General features: G+C 43.4%; 1 protein-coding gene across 3 annotated transcripts in view; it reads left to right on the top strand.

Moving 5' to 3' along the window:
- Window positions 1-16429, top strand: part of FAM131B (family with sequence similarity 131 member B) — a 32838-nt gene that overhangs the window by 9540 nt on the left and 6869 nt on the right. For 2 of the 3 annotated variants that reach the window (XR_009280755.1, XR_009280754.1), the window contains exons 2-7: window positions 8259-8368; window positions 9820-9855; window positions 12364-12457; window positions 13072-13269; window positions 13586-13729; window positions 14139-14944. Coding sequence is in view for 1 of the 3 variants with exons in the window: in XM_058865212.1 (XP_058721195.1) it covers window positions 8259-8368; window positions 9820-9855; window positions 12364-12457; window positions 13072-13269; window positions 13586-13729; window positions 14139-14683 (1127 nt within the window). In the remaining 2 variants the exon portion in view is untranslated. Of the gene's footprint in view, window positions 1-8258; window positions 8369-9819; window positions 9856-12363; window positions 12458-13071; window positions 13270-13585; window positions 13730-14138; window positions 14993-16429 lie in introns of those variants that run through there. The other variant, XM_058865212.1, reaches the window with a different exon arrangement.

Here is a 16429-nt window from a genome sequence, read left to right as displayed (position 1 = left end):
GAAGAAGAGAATGAAGAAAAGAAACCAGAGAGGAAAAAAAAGCCCAATCACTGAGGAGTCAGGGGTGGGAAAAAGAAAACAATAAGAAAAAAGAGCAAACTTACAGGCTAAAATCTGGAAAAAGGGGAACAGAGAGCAGAGAGCACCTCTGTATTTACAGGATATCCAGGAACTGGTAGATACTGCCTAGTGATGCTCTGCCCAGAGCACAGGAATAGAAATAGCACTGTTAGTTGCTGTGGTCTTGAGATTTCCTCCTCCTGGAGCTGGGCATATCCAGCTTGGTGAGGAACAGGATAGTTGGTAAAGAGGACCCAGAATTTTGTGGAAACTGTGCAAGTTAAGATGTGAGAAGTGCAGCCAGAATAAAAATTGTAAGTTCTGGAGGAGACAGAGGATTGGTGTGTGTAGTGTGCCAGTCTCCCTCTGACTTCAGAAAACACATGGCTTGGGGAGTCCTCTGAAGAAACTTGTACCTTTTGCTTGATGAAGGATTTTTCCAGCTGATACTCCAAGTAGTCCATTGAATTAGCTGGAAGTAGAAACTGGCACTGGGGTTCTCCATTCTCTTCTGACAAAGAGTGGTCCTACAACCATGTGTCAGGGGTCTAAGGGGTTGTTAACCCCATGTTTGGGTTTAAGGGAGAGGTTGAACAAATGATACCTATATAGCTGGCAGAGAGTGGTGACTGTTCCCTTGATGTGGCATAGCCCTTGGAGATCAGAGGGGCCTCTTGAGCAGTAAGTACCCCCTGTGTGGGTGTGGATGCCCTCAGGGACAGCAGGGAAAATCATGGGGTGGGTTAGGGGTTGGTGTGATGGTGTTTGTGATGGTGAGGTGTGGCCTCACCTGAGCAGGTGCAGGGCTGGGCATTCAGTGCCTGCAGCTCTGCCTGGTGAGCTCAGCCCCTGCAGTCCCAGTGCCAGCAGCTTTTTGTCATTTTCCCCAGTGGCTTAGGGAGCTGTGGAACTCTGACTGGTGAGGACACCTGAAGCCCTGGTGGTGGCTTTCTAGGATTGGGAATTTTCTCTTACTAGATGTCTGCTGGAAATACAATACAGCAGAGAGGAAACAGACTAGGAGTTTTCTGGAGTGTGTGTAAGAATTTTCAGACATAGCTGGTGAATGTGCCAGCTAGGGAAGGCACCCACTGGACCTGTTGTTTGTGAACAGAGAAGGACTTGTGGGTGATGTGGTATTTGGAGGCTGTCTTGGGCATAGCCATCACAAAATGAGAGAGCTTTTGATTCTCAGAGCAGTAAGGAGCAGGGTCAGCAGAACTGCCACCTTGGACTTACGGAGGTCAGACTTAAACTTGTTTAGGAGACTTTCCCTTAAGAGGCAGTCCTGAAGGGCAGAGGAGCCCAGGAAGGCTGGACATTCTTCAAGAGGATATCCTAAAGGTGCAGAAGCAGGCTATCCCTGTGTGCTGAAAGATGAGCTGGTGGGGAAAAAGACCAGCCTGGCTGGACAGAGAGCTTAGTGTGAAACTCAGGAAATAAAGAGTGTTTTACCTTTGGAAGAAGGGCAGGTCATTCAGGAAGATTACAAGGATGTTGTGAGGTAGTGCAGAGAGAAAATTAGAAAGACCAAAGACCAACCAGAATTTAGTCTGACCACTGCCATAAAAGACAATAAAAATGTTTCTCTAAATGCATAATCTGCCAAAGGAGGGCTGATAAGAATCTTCATCCTTTATTGGATGTGGAGAAAAACACAGGGACAAAAGATGAGGAAAGGGCTGAGGTATAGACTTTGTTTTTTGGGGGAGAGTGGTGACAAGGAGCCAGCAGCCTCAGTGCTTCCTGTCTGGCTCTGACCACTGCTGCTGCCCCAAAACCAGATGCTACTTTGTGAGGCCTGTGACCAAGTGTGTGATGGCTGTGGTGGAGAAAGGTGTAGCCACCTGGTTGTAAACTCTGGGGCTGCCAGGGTGATACCCCACAGGCAGGTAAGGAGGTGAGGCAGGGCAGGTGAGTGGAGGTGGAAACCTACAGGCTGCCACTGCCCCCGTGTGCTGGTGTTTGGAGCAGGCGCTTGTTTTGTCCATTGCACAAAGAGGGACCAGGAGCATCCCTGAGGTGAGAAAGGTTCATTGTGTTCTGCTGGTTGAGGACAACTGGGGTGGTTCTTCTTCCCCACTGTTAAGGATGAAACTACAGCATGAAGATGACATGTCTAATAGTATTCCTGTGCTCCAGGACAGTGCCCACGTGACATGCTGGCTACAGAGGGATTAAAATTTAAACACCTATGGAGAGCAACGTATGAAACTGCCTGCTGCATATTACTTCTGTAACACTGGCCACAGGCCAGCCAGAGAGGGCTGCTACCTTGCTTCATATTGACATTTTCATACTTACTGTGCTGAGTGAGGCCCCTGGGGACACATTCTCTGCACTTCAGAGAAGCAGTGAAGAATGAGGATAAACCCGTCGCTGCTGTTCATGCTGGCTGATACTTGTTCTGCAAATGAGACGGTGCTCTGAGGTTTGGGGTTTTTTTGAGTTTGTGTTAATTGGATGTGTTTCATTTCGCAGTACCTGCTTAGCCCAAATGACATGATGGCTTCTCAGAGCAGAGCTGCTTGTGTCTGGCATTGGGCTCTCTGCTCATTGCCTTTTGCTTGAAAATGTGCAGTAGCCTTTAGTATTGGTTTGACAGTGTTTCCAGTCAAGAAGAAAAATGTAGGTGCTGTAGCTTTGTTCATTAATTCCATCTCCTAAACAGCTCTGGAAAGGGACCTACATGCAGGGAGAGGTTACTCAAATTATCCAAATTCAAAGCAAAGATCCTGAGAACTGCCCATCTGATTCCTAACCTTACAGACATGTCAGAGCTATAGGTGCTTCCATTTTCTATCAGAAATTTGAAAGATACCTTGTTTGTGGAGACCAAGACATTTCTGTGCCTTGATGAGCACCAAACTGTTCAACTCTGTCTCCTCCACAAAAATAGGGTTTTTTTCTGTTTTTCTTCCACAATTGACCCTGTTGGTAGGTGCCAGCAGCAGAGAACTAGTTATGCTTCCTTATGCAGTATGAGCTAGAATTATTACAGAGTTAGGTGAATAACTTGGGTTGATGGATTTCTCAGCTTTACCTGAGAGAATTTGAATGCTTCTTTCAGAGGTTCACCTCAGGGCCAGCTCCAGTGACAAGAGGTTTATTCCTTTCCTTGATGACCTTTTAGATAGCTTTGATGGGCTCTGTGTAAAGCAGGCAGGGAGCGAGAAGATTTCTATGGTTATTCTAGCCACCCATCTGTCAGTCCTTCCCAGTAGCTTCAATTGCTTTAATTTCAACCACATTTGACAAGACATGATGATGCTGTGTTTGACAAAGATACACACTCCCACGAGTATTGTGAAAATTGGTATCAGAGAAAGAACAATTTAAAGACTGATCATAATTACTGCAATTACATTTGTTGTTTTCTTAGTTGTTCGGGGGGAAAAAAAAAGGGAATGGAAAAGAATAATTGAACCATTTGATCTAAATATTCATCTTTACCAACATTAGCGTTGGTTACCAATATCAAATGACAAGGTTTCTACTCTCTGCTGGAAAGTAGCATTTGAGAAACAGAAGAAAGTGTGCTAACGGGGGATAATAGCAGTGCTGGAAAGTCATTGCTTAATTAAAATGTTTCTTGTGTTAATTGGCATGACACATCAGAAAGCAAATAACGCAAATACTTATTTGGTATGTGGTGTAGGTCTTCACCAGCAGGATGTTTGGAAGGGAGAAGCAAAATGTAAGACTCTCAAACTCTATTCATCTATTTGGTGTGGCACAAAATAGAGAAGACAAAGTGGAGATGATGTTTAACATCCAGCACAGAAGTTACAACACAATAGATTATTAATGGCTGTAGATGCAGATTAAAGTCATAGATGCAGAAGCCTGATTCAAGTATGGACCTTGGTAAATGAACAAAGTGCAGGCACAGGTACCAAATATAGAATCAATTAATGCACAGTGGAAATGGCAATCGAGAAAATGTCAGGAGGAGACCCAAGGAGACTGGGCTTGTTTAGATTAAGTTTTGAGTAATTCAAAACAAGGTGAATTTCTTAAGATCATGGAAATGCAAGGAAAATGAAAATACGTCCAAACAGGAAACTCGGTGTCTCCATGGTAAATTAAGGTATGTGGCAAAATGAGCTACAGAAATAGTAAAAAAGTAGTAATAATAGATCAGCAAGGTGAGGTGAAGTCATCCAGGTGTTTTTTGTTGTTTTTTTTTTCCAGTGCATTCATCAAAATGATCACTTTACTTGGGAATGCTTACTACACACATTCCCTAATTCCTGAGAGTCCAAAGTTATTATGCTCAAAAAACCCAAAATAAAGCAAGAAGTGGGGAAAAGGATATTTTCTTTCCCCCACGTTTTTCCATTTTAAGTGTTTTTCATCTTTATTATTTAGAAACTTGACTTAAAAATAAATCTTGTGTTTTACCTTAACAATACTGTGAGACAAAAAGGGATGATATTTTCTCCCAAAGGCTTAAATTACTTGAGTTGCAATGTTGCTTCAATTGTAATGGAGACATATTTTTCTTTTGAGTGTTTTTGCAGACTTTGTTTTTATCTAATTTGTGTTAAAAAATACAAAGCAGCCATGATCTGAAATAATGTGGCTTAATGTATTTTGACAGCTTTCATTTTCCCTCTCTGCTTCACGTAATCAGCTTACTACTTTTTCTTCAGCCATCTACTGAATTTTCCAAAACAAGTATGAAATCTATGATGTTAAGAAAGCTCAAACCAAAAAATAAATTTTTAAATGAAATGAAGACATCTTTTAAAAGTTCAATGAAAATCAATACCCTCTATATTCTTTCTATACACACCATACAGAAACAATGTCAAATCAGAAACCAGTTATCTTTCAACTTTCATCACCTCATTTCAGAACATCTAAATGAGAAATTTGATAGCATGTTTGTAAAAATTCCGCTTTAAAATTAGTTTTATGACCCACTCATTTTAAAATTCTTATCAGCTCTATATGAAGAAGAGCAAATACTATTCTGTAAGAGGCGATTGATCATAGAATTACAAATGCAATAATCATGATGATTATCAGAAGCTGGAATGGAAGCTGGATGAGAGAAATTATATTGGAGAAGAAACATACCATTACAAAAGAAAAAAACTCTGTACTAATTGCAGGGAGAAAGAGGTTGACAAGAGACCGGGTAAAAAGAATACTAATTTACAAAGTACTGCTTTCAGTTTCTGTTTCCACACTTCACTCTCCATATTTTTTTCTGATTTTCCATGTTTCCTTCCATCTGTCAGGGCAGAACTTGTTTTTTCATGTCTGGTCTAACATGGGTTAATGTTGCTCTTGCTATTTCTAGCAGGAGAGAAAAAAACCCCACTAACCTTTATCCAGCTTTCAATAAGAGAAAGTAATGTTGCCCCAACATCACTTAGAACACAGACATTTTCTTTTCAACCAGTGTGTGATGCTGTAACTTTTCAGCAGAAATGACTGCATTTAAAACAATTTAACAGATGTTAAAGAGTTATTTTCTCTCAATATATTTCTCTCTTAGTACCTGTGAAACTGTTTGGACCAAGAATTTATTTTCAAAAATTATTCAGTCCTTACAGAGCATGCAAAATCACATATTACTCATTCTTTTTCCCTGAGCTAGATAGATGAGCTGTTTCAACTGGAAAGAAACATTAGTAAATAAATTCTGTAGTTCTTTAGTTTTGCTATTACAGAATAGGTGTGGACTTTGAGACAAATAATTGTTTGATGTTCTTCATTTGATGCTGCCAGAATAGTATTAATATTCAGTCTGGACAAGAGAAAACTCCTGGGAGACCTTTTAGCACCTTCCAGTACATAAAGGGGGCCTGAAACTGGGGAGGGACAATTTACATGGGGATGATAGCACCAGGGGAGGTGGCTTCAGAATGGAAGAGGGTTGGTTTAAATTCGACAATAAGAAAAAATTCTCTCCTGTGAGGATGGTGAGGCACTGGCACAGGTTGCCCAGAGAAGCTGTGGGTGCTCCATCCCTGGGAGTGTTCAAGGCCAGGTTGGACAGGGCTCTGAGTACCCTGGTCTAGAGAAAGGTGTCCTTGTCCGTGGCAGGGGGGTGAAACTGGATGTTATTTAAGGTCCCTTCCAACCCAAACCATCCTGTGGTTCTATGACTGTTTTCCACATTCTAACACTTGGAGAAAACAATCAGTGGGCTTGCAGCATTGAGAACAAAGACTGAGTGTCATTTGCTGAACTTGGGGGCTGTGGAGTCACCTGTGCTAAGCAAGAAGCTCCTCTTTCTTTGGCTGGGGTGGAGGTGTCTTTGCAGGGCGTGCCCAGGATGGTGCTGCAGCCTTCTTGCAGTGTGTGCCTTCCTTGTAGTGCTCCCTCCTCCTTCCCTTTACCCCTTCCCTGTCCAGGGGGGCTGAGTACAAGTGTGTTCCATTCTAAGCCACAGCCACACCCTACAGCTGATGCACCTGGGACTGTCAGCTGGGCTTTCACTGCTCTGCCTGGAACTTGCCTTTGCCACAGAGGCTTCTAGCCCTGGAAGCTTCACTTGGATGCCTATAATATAAGATAGAAGAGGTTTCCAGCCATGGTGGTATCAGGCAACTCACAAGTGGCCTATAAAGCCTTGCTGCTCTTGCTTGAGTACAGAAATCCCCAGATGTGCCTCTGTTGCTTTGCTGGACTCCAGGTTGCCAGTCCAGTCGGTGGCAGTGCAGCTTGCAAGAGCTCAGTGGGGCCCAAAACATGCATGTGCTTGTCAGGAAAACCAGCTAAGAGGATCACAGCCCTCAAAGGTAGTGTTTGTCATGCTTGTCATAGCCATGTCCTGCCTTCTCCTGAGGTCTGGCTGTGTATGACCTCAGTGCTTTGTAGCATGCAGGAATTCTTTTTCTTTTGAGTTCCTTGAGTTTTGCAAGGAGCTGCAACTCAGAGAACAGCAGCTTTACTCAGCCTAATTAGAAACATATGGGGGATGCTATTAAAGCACTTGGTTCTAATGATCCTGATTTGGATGTGAAGGAAAAAATATCCCTTAGTTCTCTCAGAAATGGATCTTCCTGCACAGCAGAAATTTGAGATGTGAAGCTGTGGTGGACACCCCAATATGCAAATAGCATTGTCTTTCTGATGTTTTTCATATTGCCATGTTTAGCCTTTTTAGGGGACAAAATCAGGTTTCTTGCATTTTGAATTCTAGCTGATGAATGCCTTAAGTGCCTCCTTGGCTCCTGCAGACCTGTGTGGGGTGGAGTGCAGCATCTCTCACCTGTCAGAAGATTTGTGCTGGGGAAGTGCAGTGATGAGCACTCCGTAAATGTGCCAGGGCTGCTAGAATGAGCAAGGAGCTTTGCATATGTGGAGGAGAAATTTGCTATAAAGAGTAAAAAATAAGTTAGAAGACCATGAAAGTAGAACCATTCATATTCAATCGAAACAGACTAGACCTTGCTGAATTGATCCCAGGAAGAGATGATTATTTTGACAGCTACATTTCTTGACAGATTCTAGGAGGCTCAGGTTTAAGGACAGTACAATTGTTCGTTCTTGACATGGGAGCAAGTAACTTTAACCAGAGTTTGAGGATGGCACACAGGCTGAAGACACAGTAAATTGCTGACTGCACAGAGCAGTCCTGGTTACCTGTCTGACTACTAACATGTGCTTTTCAGCATTTAGTTTCACTTTCTAAATTTAATAATTATTTAATAATTATTTCTAAATTTAATAATTATTTAATATTTATTTTTTAAATCTTAATAAAATTTTGTTAATTATATTTTATATTATTGTTATTTAAAATTTGAAATGTAATGGCAGGTATGAAAAAGGTCTTTTATCTTGCTGAGGATGACAAAGCAAAGGCTCCAGCAGCTCTAAGCTGATGTCCAACCATAATGGTGAAACGCCTTTTTAAGGGATGATGGTTTAATATGAAAGGGAATATTAAAGAAATTGTTTTTTTCCCAGTCACACATCATTACTGGATGAATATGTACTTTAGCCAAGCATACATCATGCTTGAGAGAAACACAAGTGACTAGTTTTCATATGGAGATAGAAATATAGTAGTTGGTGATCAGGTACATGTGGTCTGATTAAAAGTGGAATATCTGATTTAAGTCTGTTCTGGCCATAAACTCAATGATTCTCCTGCTTGCTTAGTTGAGTTGGCTTAAGACTGATAGAACAAATTGTAGTGGCATTCAGAAGCCTGACCAGATGTGTTCCCACAGGAAACGAGGTGATTGCAGTAGACTGGAAGGGACTGAAAGATGTGGACCAAATCAATATGGACAGCACGAGTTCTCTGCATGGCAGCAGCTTCCATCGACCTTCCACTGAGGTGAGTGCCTGGCCCAGAGCTATTTAGCCAAGGGGATGAGGGAGTTTGAATTCTGAGTTCAGAAGTGGGTGTTGTGGATCACCGAGACAGCATCTGTGAGAGGACCGGAATGCCAGTGAGCTCCTGGGGATCATACCTGGGTAGTTTGGCTTGCCCTGAATAGAACTGAGTCACTCCCTTCACAAGATCCATAGTGAGTAAGAATCTGCAAATGAAAGTGCTTTTTAACCAGTCATGATGGGAGTGGAGCACAACACGAAAACAACAGTGACAGTTCTGACAAGCCTGTAGGTCTGCATTCCTTGAATAAGGGGTTCACATTGGAATGTCCAGCACTGTGTCTGTCCCAGCTTCTGCAGCACAGACATGAAATCTTTTGAAGAAACACATTTGTCTGTGTTTTGAATTATAGAGGTGCATTTACTAGCAACTCACCAACAGCTGACTTATCATGCCGTATTTTAAGGGCTGGCTCACTGAATTATTGCAGCTTCTGCATTCCTAGATGCCTGAATTTTCAGCTTTGTAAGGTTCAGAGTATGCAATAATGATTAATAGAAAGATAAAATCTATTTTAAGTGCATAATATTTGAAGAATCATAAATAATGTACACAAATAAGCTTAACAAATAACATACGGTTTGCAAAACCTAAAAAAATGTTAATAGGTGTGTGTATATATATATATATATTTATTTATATTTATATTTATATTTGTTTTGTTGGGTTTTTTTTGTGTACCTTGTTGGCTTGGAAAGTAACTTCAAGACATTTAGTTTCATGGAGTCCTGGCAGAAATTGTTGGGCCCAATCTTGTATGGAGAATTCAGTCAAATCAAAGCAGATCTAAAAGTCAATGAGCATAAACCACACCTCAGTGAACATTTTGATTTATATGAATGGATACCATAGGTGTAACATGAGTCATCTAAATTTTCCTGAATGTCTCCATCCCCAAACCCAAGTTGCTGAGGTATGAGTCCTCCCAGCTGGAGGGAACACACTCTGGTACTGTGATGGCTGATGTGGGAAATGTTTCTGGTTGGCAAGGGTTGAGTGAGTCAGGGTGGACAAACTGAAACACTGCAGGAGAAAATAATTCCAGCAGAATTGAGTTGCTTGCCGTAGGACTCTCAAAATACCAAGGTGGTGTAGCTCCTCCTTGTGTTAACCTCAAAGTGGTGCATCCCACACTTAGGAGGGGAGCCTTGTAAAAAGGTGCTTTTCTCTTTCCTACTCCGTCACCCTGTTCACTATTTCACCTTCAAACACCGTGACACTTACAGGCACCATAATCACCAGCAGGGAATGAAACCATCTTGAAAGGCACAAGTTTTTTATAACACACCAGATAAAGCAGTGCCTGTTGATTTTGGCAAATTATTGGAGTTGCATGGTTGCTTGCAAGTTGTTTGTTACACTGACGTGGTGCCATTCTTTGCTTTCTTTAGCAAACACGGACAGATTTCTCCTGGGATGGTATCAATGTGAGTATGCACTGTGTCACTGTTCAAATTTCTAGTCATAGGAGGACCAGGATTTGTCTGACATTGGATACAGTGGAGGCCAGAATGGGAGCATGACTAAAAGTCCTTAGTGCTGCTGAAATTCTGGGAGTTGTCTACGATTCAGAGGATGGTGATAGATTTTTGTTTGCTTCTGAGTCTTTTGCTGTCTGGCAGGTATTTCTATTTGTAGGTGGCTATTGAATTGCTTTCATCCTTTTGGGGACAAATGTGTGCCATTTCTTATGTTCTGTTTTTGAGGTTTCTGGGCACTGCTACATAGGAAAAGTGTCTGTCCAGCATATTTTAAAAAATAGTAGTCCTTGATTAGAGCATCATTTGATCTTCTCTAGGAGTTTGGGAGAAATGTTTCTCTCATTTTCAGTTGCACACAGTTTTTTATGTCTCCTAGGGTGGATGGTAAGTACCAGTTAACTTCAGTTAAAAAGCAGATGAGAAACAAGCAAACATTATAGTTACACATGTTCCTTTCGCTCTTAATACCTGTGCCATGAAAAAAAATTTTTTTTCTTTTTCATTAATGCAGAAAAAGCATCCTGAAAAAGGAATAAAGCATATTTGTTCTACTGAACTTTTTTAAGGGGTACTTATAAAATATTTTCGCATAAGTTAACTTCATAGTTTTGCACACATGGAAGGCCAGGACTAGCAGCTCCATTTTGAGTAGTATAAGTATTTTCAAATTCCAGATTCTTTCAAAACTTTCAAAATACCTGCAGCTTTCTTCTTTACTGTGATTTGAAAACACTTGGAGCACTGAATATAATTTTTAACTATTTCTCACAGTGCTGATGCCTCTTTCATTATGGCACTTATGGCTTGGGATCTTTTGCCTAGGGTCGCTTACAGTAACAAATAGTGCTGGAAAATAATGATGCATGCAGCAACTGTCTAGAAGACATTTGTCATTTTTTTTTTCCTCACTGCACTTATGTGTAGCTGAAAGCAAAGTACACAAGGTTGTGTTTCCTTAAAGAAAGTAGAAGACAGTTTCCTTACTTGCAGTTTCCCATTTTCTGACCCATACAGAATCCATGGAGCTCTTCCATGAGGTAGCTCTTACCCAGTGTAATTCCATAGATCTTCTTCGGTACTGAAGCTGGATCGTGAATTTCCTTCCCTTCCCATTCATTCCTGCCTTCATGTCACAGCTCTTCAACCTTGCAGTCGTAGGAGCCCTCTGCAGTTTACTTTCTTTTTTTGATGGGTTCCATGAGGCAGCTCACAGCTCAGCCCCCAGGCTGTCTTGGAACAAGTGGGAGGAGAGTTGGAACTGAGCAGGAGCACCCAGGCAGGAATGACCAGTGGAGGCATAGATGGACTTTCTCCAACAAGCTTCTTCACCAAAGGAAAGGCATCATGGAACAAGGACTGGGCTCTCACTTTTTACTGTTCTTCCTCTGCTTTCTGATTGCTTCAGCTCACATTACACATGGCATGTTCCTGGCTCCACAGTTACAGGATGTCTTAGTTGCTGCATTTACACTCAGTTTCCAGAAAAACTCACCTCTCATATTTTGGCGACTGACTGGAATTATACACAGTACGAGATCTTTACAATGCCTTCCTTTGCCTCCAATTATTTCACTGCCCAGTTATTGCTCCACTCACTTTTTGTGAGGTCTGTGCCTATGACCAAGTGCTTGTTTTGTGTCAGAATTTAAAATTTCCAGTGTCATAGTCACTTTTGAATATCCTTGTGTTTGAAACATTCTGGCCTTGATTTTCAGAGAGGTTGAAATGAAGAGCAGAAGCAATGTTTATTTAGCCCTTGTGAAAGTTAAGCTTCATATGCAATACCTGGCATCTCTGAAGAAGCCTGATGAATTCATCTTGAGAGATTATTTTTGTGATGATGTTTGTGACGGCTGCCTGTCCCAATAGTGCCCTGTCCTTGTTGTTCAGGGACTGAGGATAAACATAGAAAAGAAAATTAAGTCAATAAAATTAAGCAGAGTGTAGACTGAATTTCTTTAGAGATGTAGGCGCTTGAAACAGGACCCATCACTGATATAGCCGTGATTATTTAATTAAGACCATATAAGAAGAAATAAAAACCCCAAAGTGACATTAAAAAATCGGTAGTATGATGCATGTATGATACATTAGTGTGGCTTGCCTATTGCACTGACACCTCCCCACTGCAAGATCCCTGAATTGTCCCATCAGTCATGTCTTGCATCTCTAACAGAGTTGGGAATGGTGCAGCATGTCTGTAGAGGACTGGCAGCTGCCAACGGGGGGCTTCTCACAGCCTCTTTCTGCCTCTCCTTCTGGCCTTGCCTCAGTCAGTCCCAGTACTGTGCAATATCCAGTCCTGGTTAAATAGCCTCTAATTTTCCTTTCCTTCTTTTGTTCTTACTGCTTGCTTCTGCTCCTCATCTTCCAACTACCTACTGTTTTCTCACTTCAGTTCACTTCCTTTTCTCCTTCCTGTATATCATTTCTTCATATTCTCTCTCTTTTCAGCTCTCCATGGAAGATACGACCTCCATCCTCCCCAAGCTGAAACGCAACTCCAATGCTTATGGGATTGGGGCTTTGGCTAAATCATCTTTCTCTGGTGAGGTCCTCAAAATTTGTCTTTAGCCTTGGCAGCTTCTCTCCACAGGCCTTTGTGCCTCTTCCCATATTTCTCTGTCGCTCTCACAACTGCTCCTTTCTGGCTTTCACCTTTTTATGGCCTTAGAGGAGTCTCCATCACCGTGGTTCTAAATACAGAAGTCTCACAGTTGTTGCCCTTTTAAAGAACAGATTTGTCTTACTCCTGTTGGCTTCTCACCGTGCACCCCTGCTCAGACATCTTCAATTGCTTTCCCTCAGTCTTGGGTTTAACCCCATTTTCTGTTTCTTAGTTTGTTCACTTCCAGGCTTCATCCTTCATGCCCAACTCTATCCTAAATGGATTCTAGGCAAGGAAGGAAATGGTCTTTCATATTTGAGGTTCCCCTTTTTCCCCCCTTCTGAGAGTTTGTCCAAGGAAAGATGGAGAAACTCTCCTGAAGAGTGATGCAGTGAGAGGTGGGAGATACCCAGTCCTAGTGGGAGACACCCAGTCCTGCATCCTGTCAGGAGAGGAGGGGAGAAGCTCCACTCCTAAGAGCGGTAAAAAGCACGGCCGAAAACGCTGGAGCTGTGTAATAGCCCTCCCTTGTTTTCCAATGTCTGGCCCCTTAGGGATATCTCGCAGCATGAAGGACCACGTCACGAAGCCGACGGCGATGGGCCAGGGCCGCGTGGCTCACATGATCGAGTGGCAGGGCTGGGGCAAAGCCCACAGCCAGCAGCAGCAGCACACGCACGAGAGCGCGCGCAAGGATGCCGACGCCTACTCGGACCTCAGCGACGGCGAGAAGGAGGCCCGGTTCCTTGCAGGTAGCGATGCCTTTTCTTCTGGCACGGGGGTTGGATTGGGTGGGGTGCCCCAGAGCAGAATCCCCGAGAGACCAAAACAGAGAAAAACACTTGGGAGAGGCTGCGGGTGGTTCAGGTAGCTGAAGTAGAGAGAGACTTTGATGGCTGGGATATTGCCAGTGGGATGCAAGGTGGAGAGGGTGAGGGCCAGTTGTGGGTGGTGGGTGTTGCTGAGATAGGATCAGAGTGAGACAGTGTGACCAAAAGATGGGGTAAAGGATGATGGTGAGAAGTGGAGATGCACATTTGCTTCCCTTCCCTGTCTCCTTTGGCACAGGAGTGATGGAGCAATTTGCTATTTCTGAAGCGACTCTCATGGCCTGGTCCTCCATGGATGGTGAGGATGTGAGTGTAAACTCAAACCAGGACAACCCAGCAGGCAACTACTCTGAGAACTATCAGGAGCTGATGGAGAGCCAAGGTGAGCTCCAGTCGTTCATGCTAATGTAAGACACCCCCTTCCAGCTCTGGTTGTCATGTTGCTCTCTTTTGCTCTATTTTATTCTGTAGCCCCAGTCAGATCTGCTAGAGTCATCCTTGTTCATGGAGCTGTCCAAGGAATCTAATCTTAACAGGGAGTTTCCAAAAGCCCAGTTCCTTTTGCCTTTTTAGAGCACAGCTGTGGAAAGCAACCAGCTCTTACTGACAGCTGTGGGTATAATCAAGGCCACCTGCCAACTGCCCAGAACTGTTTTCTCTTTGCCCTCCTTCCTCTGAAGGGTTCATCCGCCCTGTGCAGTACAGTGCACGGGCACACAGGCTACCTGGATGAGCCAGCTTGGCCTAGGGAGAGTGTCTAACTGTGTGTTGTTTGCCTCCTTTGCTTGCAGAGCATATGGCCCAGACGCAGTATGATAGCTGGCCTCATTCCTACGTCTCGCAGGGCATGTATTGCTTAGGTTCATCCGACGCCTGGGAGGCCAGTGACCAGTCCCTCATCGCCTCCCCAGCAACTGGCTCCTACCTAGGCCAGAATTTTGATGAGTCCCAGACAAACCTTCAGGAAAGCATTTTGCTTCAGAGCAGCTTTCTCCAGCAGCAGCAGCTGCAGCAACAGCGGCAGGAGCAGAACTTCATCCAGAGCACGGGGCTGGTCCACGTGTGGCCCCTGCAGACTGCTCAGAGTGGGGGTGGAGCTGAGTCCAGCACGTACATGGAGGACCACATTGAGGATGAAGGGAACCCACGGCTGGAGAAGGCTCCTCTCCTAAACAAGAAGCCCTCTCCAGAGGAGGATGATGCAGTGTGCCGGGACCTGGAATCTTTGTCTCCTCGAGAGGAGATGGAACATGCTGCACTGAGCCGCAAAGTCTCAGATGTCACCTCCTCTGGGGTGCAGTCCTTTGATGAGGAAGAGGGAGAAACAAACAACTGATGCTTTCTGTGAAGTTCTCATCATTGCTGAAAAAAAAGAGAGGGATGGCAAGGAATGCAATTACAGGGATTCTTCTCTCCAGCTCCCCATATTTCCAAGCAGACATACCTTCCATTCCTGACATTTAATTATTTTTTTAAACAAGGAAAGTCTCAAAGTGATTGACACATAAAAACCTTTTCTTCCCCTCCCCCATGGACATATATTTTGGATTTTCATTGCTCTGGGCAACATGTGATGTGCTTGGAGAGATCTGGATTGGTAAATAATTTCTAAATCTTTTTAATACAAAGTCTTGGCTGTGGATACAAACTCTTCTGGTACTGGGGATGTAGCTGATGAGACAGGCTTGGTGTAGGGAGCAGCTTTGTGGCTAGAATTCATCTTAGCAGAATGGATGTTGCTCTGTGGACACGGCCCCCTTTGATAGAATATATGAATATAAACTGGTTGAAAATGAAGATGTGGCTTTGCAGATCTAGATTGCGCTAGCGTTGCCGTTGTGGCTGATGCAGAGGATCAGGCCGTGTTCGATACAGACACCAGAGAGATGAAAGATGTGCTGTGTAACCAGATCCTCAGTAGCACCTTGATACAAAGCTGTAGGTTTGATGGATACAAACGGCGCTCCCTGGGCCCGGGCTGTGCTGCCAGTGTGCTCTGTGGGCATGGCTCTGCTGTGGCGTGGAAGAATGGATGCAGATACGAATCTAACCCTGCTCTCAGATATTCATGCTTTGGTCTCTTTCATTTGTTTCTCTCTTTGACATTTCTGCCTTCCCAGGAGCTGGCAAGAGTGGTGTGTCCTTTTGGCAGTGGGCACTGGAAGCCAGTGGAAAGAACATTTTCAGCTACGGAGACAGTCATAAAAAGCTGACTCTTGCAGTGGGCTTGAGGACATGTCCATCTTGGTGCTGCTGCTGTGTCCTTCTGTCTTTTCCTTGCCAGCAGAATGGGGAGACCCAGAGAGTAGGCAGCAGGTCCAGGAACAGCGTGTACAGCTATGAGATCACAGATACCTAGTTTACATTAGAGTTTTCAGTTTTTGCGCTTTTTTTTTACCTTTTTATATGCTGGATAAGTGTTCATAACAAAGCAGTTAGTAATGGGAAAAGCCTGTACTCCAGTCATGACTTAACAGAAATACTGCACCTTTCCCATTTCTGCCACTCCTGCAGTGCCAAATATAGCTGGAGGAAAAGGGGTGAGAGGAAGCTTTTTCTGCCTATTTGTCTTCTTTTTCTTCCTGCCTATGTTTTCTTCTTTTGTTTTCCTACCCCCAAGCAGTGTAAATAATGCTCAGCACTTGGTCTGTTTGTTTTTCCCTCCCATCTCTTTTTTAGGTGTGGAGAAAGCTGATTTCAGGAGTTTTCCCTATTTGTACGGGTTATATATTTTTTGTTTAAAAAGACATGATTCTCTGATTAGGGGGAATTTGGTCTCTTGCAATTCTTTGACATTTTTTTACAGACCTCCTTTTGGGAGGGAGAGGTTTTGAAAGGAAATTGTTTCTTTTCAGCTCTCACCCGAAAATTAACAGAGACAAAAGCAAAAATTGTATAAGATTATTGATTTTGCTGGAGGACTGAACAGAACCAGCAGAGATTACCCAAGTGCTGGGTTTTAATTGCAAGACCTCTTGCAAGGAGGCATCGGCAGAGCATGGGTGTAGACCAGATGCTGGATCTGATGAGCTAGAGAAAGGAATTTGCCTGGACACTGCCATACTGTTCCAGGAGCAACTCT

This window comes from Poecile atricapillus, chromosome 1 (genome assembly GCF_030490865.1).
Source record: "Poecile atricapillus isolate bPoeAtr1 chromosome 1, bPoeAtr1.hap1, whole genome shotgun sequence".
In the NCBI taxonomy this organism is placed as follows: Eukaryota; Metazoa; Chordata; class Aves; order Passeriformes; family Paridae; genus Poecile; species Poecile atricapillus.
This window is presented reverse-complemented; position numbering and strand designations above follow the sequence as displayed.